Here is a 12080-nt window from a genome sequence, read left to right as displayed (position 1 = left end):
ACACATTGAACACTGCAACTGAAATATTCACCGGTTCATTCTTAATTTTGGTGTGTGCAACAAGTCCTTGACTAGATGATTTATTTTCAGGGCATTTGCTCTGTTTTTCTTTGAGGCAAGCACATCATTTGCAGATGAATAATAACTGAAATATTAACGCAACAAATACCATATACTGTATATATACCATCCCATAAAACCAATAATGCCATTTTCCCTATATTCAAATCAAAAGACAGATTACAGTTCTAGTGAAAATGCAAAGTGTACATTTTAAGGAAAGACTGTTTTAGATGAAAGAGCATGGACCTGCATTTGCATGCATGTCGTGCTTATTTGTTATTGGTGGAAGACTAAATTAAACAACTAGTCAACACTTCAAATTAAGTGTTCTTCTCATTTATTAATTTTCTATGCACAGGATGGGTCTGTGTGTTCCACCAGGGGTCAGTAGAGACTGGCTCAGTGATCAGCTGCTGATGGCATGTCACAGAGTCAGGACAGCACAGAGGAAGAGCAGAAGAAGAAGAAGAAGAACAACAACAACAACAAGATGCGAAGAAGAGGGCAGGCTATACCTTTCCAATGACATCATTGCGACTGAGCCTGTCCTTGTCCATGACGGTGATAATGATGGTGGTCTCCCTCAACACGTGCGCGGGCACATCAAAGGGGAAGGACTCGTTGAAAACAGGGTTCAGGCAGCGCTTCATCACCACCGTCTTCTTCTTCTCCACACGCTTATCCTTGTGCATCAACCACACTTTTACATATGGGTCTGAGGAGAGGGAATGTACCAGTTTGTTTGCAATATCTCATTCCTGTTTTATCATGTAGTTGAACGCCATGTTAGTTTATGTGCTGTCATGGATTTGATATCAACCAACAACATGTTCTTATTTCATTTTGAAGCAGCAGTGATGGAGAAGGGCAACAATAAAAAGAGACGGGAGATGAAGGGGCATCTATACCAGAAGTGCCTCCAATGTCCATGGCTTTGAGGTTGCGGGCTTTGATGATGCTCACAGTGATGGTGTTGGCTGTGGGATTGTAGCACAGAGACACCAGCAGATCCCCTCGACTCCCCTGGAGAAATTATACACAACAACAGCGAATCGTTTACTTTTTCATCCCCTTTTCACATTGTTGTCCCTTCTGTTGCTCACTGTGCATTTCTGTTTCTTCCTCTGGCTGTCTGTGTTGTCTCCGTCTACCTGTCAGCGTCTCCATATTCCCTTCTTTTTCCCACCAGCACGCTGCCACATTTCCCCTGAGATTATCACGACAGCCAGGAATGACATCACCCGTTACATTCTGTCCCATTCTCTCTCTTCCCTCCTCCCTCTTCTCCCCGTTCCTCCACCTCCTTCCTTCCCTCCACCCCCTTTTCCGTCTTACTCACGCTGCCATCGCTACATGGTTGAAGCTCCTTCCAGAAAGTCTGCATGTTGGCCAGGTCCAGTTTGTTCAGGGGGACAGACACCTCTCCTATGGGGTCATTCCTGCTGAAGCGGTCGTAGTCAAGAACCTGCAGGTATAGAGTCCTCTGGACTACCTTGTCATAGGGGAAGCCTGAGAAACAACATAGTCCTCACAAGTCACAGTGATGCACATATAAAAGAGACAGCTAGAGAGTGCCTGCATGTGCTATGAATTGTTAAATTCATGTATTATGTATGTAATAGGAAAGCTTCCTCTGTCAAACCTTCAAACAGAAAGGTCTCATTCCAGTGGGGGTTCAGATTCTTCCTCTTGACTTTGGTCTCCAGCTTGTGCTTCTTGTCTGGCAGCAGGTAGAGTTTGACAAACGGATCAGAGGTGCCGGAAAAGTCCTTAGCAGGCAAATCCTGGCCCTTGAGAATTTTGACAGTGAGGGTGGAGTCCTGAAAACTGTATCCAACACTGAACTGAACACGACCCAGCTTCTCACACACTGGACCCTCGTGGTCATCTTCCTCTGAACCTGGAGACAACTAAAAAAGACATAGGAGATAAATGTGATGTTATCTTTTTATTCAGCTCCAGGTGATTGATACCTTTTATGTACATGAAGCAGTATTTACTCCATTCTGAACCAAGATATTACAAGATATAAATGTAGTGCTGTGCATAAGCCGTGCACATTACATTTTCAGGAGCACCTTCATCTTTTTTTACAAAGAACATGGCATGCACACTACTGTGGTAGTTACACACTTGTTAAATGGGTACTTTATTCTGTGTTGCTATTGTTTGAAAGGTTCTTGTGGATACTCGAGCTACATTATCTGTCTGGGATGATGACGCAAAAACGATGATTCTTTCGTGTCTACAACATTCATTTACTGCTCACCAGTAAACCAATAAGTGGCTGTAACACGTATAATGATGAAAAGTGAATGAATGGGGAAGGGATTTGGCATTCAGCACTCAAGGAAAGTAAGAACACCTGCTGTTCAACGGCAACTGAACAAACCCAATTTCTTTACGAGCGTCATTTGTTACAGTCGAAAGCTCCAGAACAACACAACGGAGTGGACCTTGTTTCCAAGCTCAACCCTTAAGTTGGATCATCCTCTAAAATAGTCAACAGACAATGTTTAGCTTCATGAGGAGGATTTATTGCAGGTTTGTATTAGTTTTAAGGTGACTAATGAACTAACGATGGCATGTATCAGTGTGTACAATATGTATACAACACTATAGGAATGACACCTCTATCACTGGAGAGATGCTCAGCCATATTCACAGCATATTCACAAACAGATAAAACACTCCAGGGACACAAATTTTGCGCCTCAATATGAAACAGTCAGCTCCCAACTGGCTAACTAACATAATGTTTTGTCACATGGCTGCCTTCTACTGTGCGATAAAGGCAGAAATTGTCCACGGTTGTGTGGAGATGAGAGGCAGATTATCTGTTGGTAGACAGACCCTCTGACTGATGGTGGCTTGGCCTGGAGGGAGGAAGAGAAATCCAGTTTAAAACGTGCTATCTGATGAGGAAAGAGCTTGAGGCATTACTCAAGGAGCAGTTCCAGAAATTTAATATCCAATTCTGTATTCTCCCACATATTTCTAATGGTGTTGCTCAGCCCCTTTTTCTCTATGCTGCATATGATCACTTTTCATTATGCAGTCCTCCACCCAACAGCTGGCCTAAATTGCTTTTCCCCATTTTCTATGTTGGGCTCTGTTTCTCTTTTTTACCCAGAGTCCTCCCTTCTCTTTCAATTCTTCAATCCTCCTCTCTAATTTCTTTTTTTAGAAACCCAAACATCTCATGTGTAGTAGATGCAAACAAATATTGTCTGTCTTGCAAAAGCCAATGTTGTCAAAAAACTACAAAAATGAGCCACATGTTGCATTGGCAGACGTTTGCCTCTATTACAAGTAACATGGGCAGTGTAGTTTCTTTGGAGTCTAGCCCACATACGCTGTCCTGCTGCTGCAAATACTCACTAGTCCACACAAAATTTGTATCAATCAGCAACTGAAAATAAAGCATAGTATTGTTTGAGTAACATTTGTTAAATGCTTTTATGCAATGCGGTTTTAAGAGGAAATAAAGCCTTTTTTAAATTTTTTTTTAAAAGATTTAAGTATTCATGACTGATTTCTAAAGATTTTCGTTTTCCGTAAGAATAAATGTGCTTGGTGCTGAGTACCACATACTGCAAGCTGGGAAAGTCAAAAAGTATTGAGTGATTGAGAGATTAACGCGATGCTGGTTTTGGTCTTTTTTATGGGCTTTGTTGACAAATCCCAAATGAAAAAACTAGACTATCTCTCGCCTCATCCTTTGAACAAATAAAGCACATAAAAACCTGTGCAAATGTGTGGATGTGTGTTGACTCAGAGGCAAAGACACGTTCACACCACACTGTCACTGGCCCTGAGAACACATAAAAAAATGAAAGCAGCGTCAGAGTATATCTTGATAAGAACCATGTGATGCCGACAGGACCCCCACCCATCCTCTCCCAACCCCTATCACCTGAGACGCCTGAGGGGGTTGGATGTTTATCTTCTCTAACGTTCAACGCCATCTTTCTATATTCCTTTCTCCTCAGTTAGAGACTGTGAAATATAAACTATACATACTGTCTGCAGCAGTACAAGTGGCTCAAAAGTGCATTATGGGTATTTTCAGCTTGAAAGGATTGGTTGTGTAATGTATAGACGCCTTTGGCAACACTGCCCAGAATGAGTATTATCATTAAGCACTGCCACTGTGAATTCAACAGACACACCACAAGACCCACATAATTACACACTGCTCATACTCATCTCTGCCATATTCTCGCAGCACCCACAGCACTGCGTGTTCTTTCACAGCTAATTACCGAACCCCGCTGAAAACGATGCACGTCTCCTCCCAGTGTCTCACTGCAGGGAGATGAGCACTGTATGTTTCAGGGTGCTGAGTACTGTATGTTCCAGGGAGATGAGATACTGTAAGGCAATAACGAGCAGCAGTGCTCTACAGGTGGGTGAGCTGAGTGGGATGAAGACAGTACTTTCTGAGTGATGAAAGACTTGTGAGGAGGAAACATTTCTCATAGGACTCTGCTCAATTGAGCTGAATTGTGTAGGCTTTCTTTTCTCGCTTTCTTCTCCAGAACTGATACAGTGTATTATTTACAGTAGGTGGCGGACGAATAAATGTAAACAGAGAAAACAACTTTAAAGGATAAATATGGTTTATTAAAACTTATTGTGTCGCATTGGCCATCATTTTAACTACAAATGAAAACATTACTGAAAAATTCAGTAAATAGTGATTGATTTTTTACAAACGACTACGGTTTTCTTCTCAATACTTGCTTTGGTAAACCTCTGTGTTTCTTATATGATGATCTGATTGTTTGAGTTTCTCACCTAATGGACATATCTTCAGCAATAGTGCCATGTCTGTAGATCACAGCAATTCAATTGAGAAAGTACAATTATATTATCACTGACAGGAGTGACGGCCAAAACTACAAAAAATAGACCAGAGTTCTAAGACAGTGGACTTGCAACACCGACACCAATATAGTCAAATATTGTTAGAGAGAGCTATCAAAAAATATGAACATAAATCTTGAAAAATACCAAAATATACCATATCAGGAGGAGCTTAGCTGCTGCAACTTAAAATCAAAGCTGATGAGCATAAAATATATAAAAGATATAGGAGGCTTGTGTGCATTGCTAAATGTCACCTGAGCTAATATAACCCGAGGTCTGGCTGCAATAAGTCATATTTTTGTGTTTTAGATTATTGTTGTGTCAACACCCCTAATTCATCGCCCACTTCAGTGTCTCAATGCGTGCATCTAACCTTCATCTCAGATGAGGAAAGGTGATCATGAAGCACCGCTCACGTCTCTCAGCTATCTCATTTATTGTGATTTAAAGGCTTTGCTGATAGCAGTCTCCCTCGTCTTATTATATAGATGAGGTTGGCGATGCAGAAAACACATCACAAATGAGTTAGTGGTGAATCAATAAAACATATCTTATGAGGCTTCAGATCGTGTGTTACCATGAGCATGTCACTGGTGACGGAGTTGGCCAAGTCAGAAACAGAGGAGTTGGCATCGTGGCGGCGTCCGCTCTCATCTGGAGTCTGACCTCTGGGGCTGTTGCCTGGTTTGTTACCCGGAGTCCTGTTAAAATAGACACAAACACACCCATATTTACATAAATATGCTCATTATTATGGGTCTTTTCCTGTTAAATAATTTAAATTTCCTCTGTGAACAAAGAAATGTTTTCTGCAGGTTTGGTGAGAGAGAACTTGACCTTGAGCCCATGCAACATCAATTGTAAGCCAGGTTAAATATCCGTAGCCGTCCTTTCTCACGCTCTTGTAGCTGAATAGAAGCAACAAGGTTCCAAAATGTTGTGGAAGAAATTTTCCTTTGCGAGAAAATCTTGAAAAATATAAAAACTGATATTTTAGTCTCCTGGAAACTGCAGCAGTCATCATGCTACGCCACTCTACAAGTACAAACATGGAAGTGGTATTTGTTTTCTGATCCTAACCTTGGTTAGAAAGATGAAAGCGTATGAAAAAAAATTGGCAGACTATCACTTCAATGTTTTGTGTGCACACACACACACACACACACACACACACACACACACACACACACACACACACACACACACTCACACACACACACACACACACACACACACACACACACACACACACACACACACACACACACAATACCTACAGGACAACAATACATCTGACTGATAATCCTTGAAACAACAAGGTAGAAAAATAGAAAATACTAAAATTAGTATTGGTAAACATGACTCCCGACTCATTTTATCTAACAATTTCATAAACAGGGAAAATACAAAGATCTGATACTTGTCTAGGCGCATTGACAAATAAGACTAATGAGCACTTATCGCTGTGAGAGACATGACTCAGAAAGAACAATCAGAAAGAGTCAGAGACACCGAGATAGTGAGCAAGGAAGCAGGTGAGCTGTGAAACACAAAAGGTAAAAACAGACGTGAGATTAGAAGACACTATTGTGGGAAATAGGATCTGAGAAGGAAAGAGGCATTTGAAGACTTATCTCTGCACAGAGGTTGAGAAAAGTGAAGGAGAGGATTTGTGATTGTTAAGATTCAGAGGATTAATAGAATGAACAAAGGGAGGTTACGGAGAAATTATTGTGAGACACACAATAACTCACACATAAGCTGAGCGAGAAATTAAAGTAAGTAAGGAAAACAAATCTAAAGAGGAAAGGAAGCCAACTGACACGTTATATGAATAAGAAAAACTGGAGGCCGGATGTGAAGAAGGGTTAGAGATGGACAGGGTTTGTGCAGCAAAGAGAAAAGTAAAAGCAGAGTGAGGGAGAGGAGGAGAAAAAGATGTGGTGTGGAAGAGAAAAGAAACAGATTTGTCACACTGCCTTTAGTTCCTGTGATCTGCAGGTCAGAAAGGAAACAATGCAGCCGCGTCGTTTCAGAGGCATACTATTTTCTGTATCAGCTGATAAAGACATCTGAGACATAAATTCTGTAACAGGTCAAACAGATGTTCGCAGAGAAAGGTGAAAATGTTCAATTAGAGCTTCTAACATCAACCCCTAACACATCAGGGAACAATGTGTTACCTTAAAGTGATTGCTTACACCTGGTCTCGCTGTGCCACTCAGTTTGCTCCCTCTTCTACTGTAGTACATTTACATGATCCTTTGTGAAGTTCTTAAGATGAGGATTGTTTTTTTTTATTTATGTACCTCTCCATCGTCTTCTCCCCACCATACAGTTCAATTCAGGTACCACATAGACAGGCCTTTAAAGGCATTCCCCACTTTGACTCTAGAGGACAACATATATATGTCAAATAAGCCTGTAAGATCTTACTTACAGGAAGGGTTGGCACAGTGACAGCCGAAGTGACAAGACAGAGAACACATGCATCTTGAACAATCAACCTAACCTAACCACAGCCGGGAATCGTCTTTGTTTCATTTCACCCAGCCATACAGAGCACATGCTTTACTTTAACACACTGCATATAAACCATGGTGGTTCATATGGGCCTGCATGTATCATGCAGGGTCTATAAACATATTCAGTGCTCTGAATATTCCAGTTGATAAAAGGGGGCACAGAGCCTACCATTCAATTTTCTTATATAGATTTGATGAAAAGCCAAAGACCGTAAGTTTCACTGGTTTAAAACCGAGCTGGTATTGTACATTTTCTTTTTCATCTTAATTGAAGCAAATGGGTGCTCATTGGGAAGGCAGATACAGGACATGATAAAACTGATCCAAAAAACACTTTTCAAGAACTGAACGTTAACCGGGTGGAAACCTGATGACGACGTCTGTGACATCAGTAGACAATAAACGCCAGAGAGTTTTTTTTTAAAGTAATACTTTCACTTCATCTTTGTGACCAATTTATCAGCTAAAAACAGAATCATTGCTAATGACACAGCTTATGTGTACCTGTCACTGACCCGTCACTGACTGAAGATGGAAACATAAATATGAAGCAGCCACATGAAACCACATTATACATTGTGAAAATACATCTTATGTATATTGTGTAACAGTATTCACACATCCATGTGTGTGTATCTTGAGACGAGTAATGAGTTCATAGGACGACACAGGTTCTCTGATGTGTTGTTAGGTTCTCTGCCTGAAGAAAGGACAGCAATATGTTGCTTGATTTCGTTTCATATTTTGTCTTTCTTTCTTTCTGACTTTTTGTGTGCATTGCGCTTCTTGCAGGTGTACAATTGCAGTTATTTACTGGTTGTTTGCATGATATGTCTTTTACAAAGACAAAGATTTCATGCCACAATGTGTTATTGTGTTGCTTTTTTTCTTTTTTTTTCCGCACAGGAGTTTCTGCCTTTATTGTCTTCTTTTGTTTTGGGGACACTGATACGTTTACTGGAGATAAATCAACATAATAATAACACACTTGTTGCATCAAAACCCGGCATTCCTGGAGGATTTGTCGAAGTTGTGGTGTCTGTTTGTCATCGTCATCAAAGATTAACGTCTGCTGTCATGGAAGGCAAATGAAGACCTGCTGTTGATGCACATAGTGTCCTCGAATTGAGACTGTTGACACAGCAACGGCCGGCGGGACATTGAGATATCGGGTGTGGTACTGAGGTGAGTCCATCCATGCATGTAAATATACATATTTACTCACCGTCACACACACACACGCACATGCACGCGCGCACACACACACACACACACACACACACACACACACACACACGCACACGCACACGCACACACACTGCATAATGTGATATGATAACATTTCAAATTGGGTAACAGACCATGAGGAGCCATTTTGTCGTGCGTGACACTCAGGAATTCTTAATTGTCACTAAAAACAAGTAAATTATACTCCCTCCAGTTATTTTTTTTGATTCACCGTCACAACTAGACATGAAGTCAACATCTGTGTAGCTATTAGAAAGTAAAAAAATGTGTGCACATTTATCAATTTATGAGTTGCGTCGTTCCGCGTGCTGGTGACGATCCCGTCAGTTACATAATGTGTTCTTTAGAAGTTGTTGTAACCATGACTACCAAAAAGTGTGCTCCCACTTCAGGTTGTAACCACGACCATCATGGGTTTTGCACAGGGTTGCAGTAACCATGGCAACATGAGCCTAAAAAAAGAGGGCAGTAAAAATCCAAGGAATTTCCACAGAGATGAGCATATATTAAAAATAGCAAAAAGGCCACGGGGCGAAGGGACCACGCATTTAGAAAGCCTTTGAAACGCACTCCTGGAACACAAGCTTGCCTCACAGCTCCACTTCTTCAACCCCCTGTGACCCTCACACCACTGGGTGCATGTAAACGCGCACGGTGTAAAATGGCTGATTCATAAATGCCCCAAAAAGTGCAGAACAACCTCCAGCTATGATACTCATAACTCCAGGCGGCGACAGAAATGAACAATTACAGAGTAACCTTCTTCTGCTCATAAAAAAGAGTCTGGATCATCCGACTGAAGCAGCTCTAATCTAACTCTGCACCTCACTGTTTTGATGGGAAATGCAAATTATATAACGGCAAGTCTATAACAAAACAAATGAGCACACACACACACACACACACACACACACACACACACACACAATCTCCGAGAGTTCAGGGACAAAATCTCTGGAGAACGACCACTTTGATCTGACACACATCAAAACTCAAAGCCCTGACTTTTGGCCTGATGGCCTCAACCTGGGACTGAGTTGTAAGCCATAGTTGGCGTAATTGGACAAAGCAGGTCATTACATCCCAGGGGACAATGCAGAGGCTCGTTATCTCTCCGCCATTGTCTGTTGGAAAGTCTGTTCAACATCGATTAAGAGAGACTGAATATATGAAAAGAACATGCTTCGTTTACCCAGCTTTGGTAAAAGTATATCATGGAAGTAATATCAGGGGAAGTGACTGGATAAAAAGAAAAACCGAGGTCTCGCTACAAGGAATAAGAACAAGAGACAACGTCCTTACAGAAGATTTAGAGCGGGCAAAGCAAGGTGCAAGAATTGTGATCATCGTGTTTGTGTTTTCACACGTGTCAATCTTTTTGCAACCATATTGTCCTGCTGCATGCCTCCGCGTAGCTGGGACACAAGACACTTTAGCAGCAATCTGTTTGCTTAGAAATGGCAGTTAAGTATCTCTGCACATTTAATGAAGCAAACATGGAGTTTTTATTTTCTCTATATCAAAACAAACTGAGGAGTGAGAAGAACTGAATTAAATAAAACCATTATCACATGCTGAGCAGAAGAAACATTCAGCAGAATATGTCTTCTATGATCCATGAGAAGCACATCACTCCATTAACGTGCATATGTGTATTGATGTTTTACTTTAACTGATCTAAATACGTAGGATATGTACAGCATATTCAAAATAAGTTGCATTTCAAGGGACGTGAAAGGGTTTTTTTTATTGACAAATAACTTTTTCACCTGTTTGCATTTGAGACAACCCTGTGTCTTAGAATTATGTGTAATATGCACATATGTACAAAGACAAATCATTTTGATTATTTAATGAACATAGTATGCACATTTTGAAAATAAATCTCAGAATGTCGTAGCAGCTGAAGCAGGAGTTAGCGTTGCTGATTATATTGAGGCATTGCTCATTTGTTTACGTTTCGGGAAAGATCTTGGTTTTTATATTAGAAAATCAACAGTGACTTGAAGTATGAGACCGAATGTGTTTACATTTTAACTTCCCCAACTCTAGTGTGCTTTTGTTGACTGACCCAAACCATATAAGACGCAGGGGATGGTCTCACATAATACAGTATTCTAGTATTCGGGTCATAATTTGTGGTTTGTTCACAATATTATGGAACGAGTAATGAGAGGGGAAAACATTTTACAGGCTGCAGTAATGTACTGGAAGTATATTCAGCAGTGAGGACGTTGTCACTCGGTTTTGTTTGACTAAAGAAACTAACTATGAGCCTGACCGATGGTTTGTAGAAGTAATGATTCCTATCACATTAAGAAGCCACAGCATCTCAGCTCTGTTATGATGTTATTATAATGTTGTTGTTTTTTGGTATTGTTAAAATTCAGTTCACTGAATTGTAAAACGTCTTCGGCCTCGTTGAATTCTTGCTGACTGCAAACATTTTCAGCTGGAGTGAACAAAGTGCTGAGCGGTTTGAGGTGGGTAAGCTACATTTTTTAAGTTTGGGAAAAAGTCTTAATTTACCCAGGATTCATAGCAACACCTATTTAAAGTAGTCTATAATTAGACGGCTTTGTGCAACAGATGAATTTAGACTATTAGTTGGATCCAAGCCACAGAGAAAAGTCTCTCGTAACAAAGTCCTGTGCTTTGAATCCCCATCGTTCACCCTGACTTACTCCCATGACCTATGTGCTGTGTAAAAATGGACCACTTTCTATGTAAAAAAAAAAAAAAAGGAAACGCTGCCAGTGAACATAATCTCCGAATGTTTCTCATCAAAATGTAATTGCAAAAATAAATTTGTATAGAAATGTAATTTCTATACAAATTTAATGAGAAGATTCTTCACAACTCTATGAATTTATTAGAAATGTGTTGAGTCCACTGTGCACGGACTAAATACTGATCACAGAGATGAACTATACCTAATAGAAAGCAGATCGGAGAGCTCATTTTGGTTGGTATTTCACCCTCTATCAGTTTCAGTTATCATTGTCTAGAAGTCATGCAAAAATAATTATGATAACGTGCCTTGGGATATAAGATAAACTATAAAGTAACAAAGATTTATTGCATTTATTTTCATAAAGGCTTGATTGGGGAAAACAATATAAACTAATATAACCTGTAAGAAACAAAGCTGGGAATGGGTTTCTAATATATCTGTTTCTATATGTGGGTATATAGCACACTACTATACTAGCACAGACTGATACAGGGATGTTACAGAAAGCTCATGGGCGTAAACATACTGTATACAGATGCATGAAAACTGCCCACAAGGAGCAGGTTTATCAGAGTCTGGCCGAGCTGACAGTCATCTGCGCTGACAGAGGGGCGTACTGTGACATCATCCTATCACAA

General features: G+C 40.5%; 1 protein-coding gene across 4 annotated transcripts in view; it reads right to left on the bottom strand.

Annotated features, from left to right (window-relative positions):
- The window catches only part of syt7b (synaptotagmin VIIb), an 85462-nt gene that overhangs the window by 4737 nt on the left and 68645 nt on the right, over positions 1 to 12080 (bottom strand). For 3 of the 4 annotated variants that reach the window (XM_068594044.1, XM_068593314.1, XM_068594867.1), the window contains 5 exons: positions 5513 to 5636; positions 1706 to 1973; positions 1403 to 1572; positions 972 to 1086; positions 579 to 778 (listed from right to left, as the gene is read on the bottom strand). In XM_068594044.1, coding sequence (XP_068450145.1) covers positions 579 to 778; positions 972 to 1086; positions 1403 to 1572; positions 1706 to 1973; positions 5513 to 5636 — 877 coding nt within the window. Of the gene's footprint in view, positions 1 to 572; positions 779 to 971; positions 1087 to 1402; positions 1573 to 1705; positions 1974 to 5512; positions 5637 to 12080 lie in introns of those variants that run through there. The other variant, XM_068595369.1, reaches the window with a different exon arrangement.

Source organism: Clinocottus analis, unplaced genomic scaffold (assembly GCF_023055335.1).
Source record: "Clinocottus analis isolate CAN_PGR_092001 unplaced genomic scaffold, fCliAna1.0.p SCAF_1, whole genome shotgun sequence".
In the NCBI taxonomy this organism is placed as follows: domain Eukaryota; kingdom Metazoa; phylum Chordata; class Actinopteri; order Perciformes; family Cottidae; genus Clinocottus; species Clinocottus analis.
Note: the sequence above shows the minus strand (reverse complement) of the source record. Positions and strands in the feature narration are given on the sequence as shown.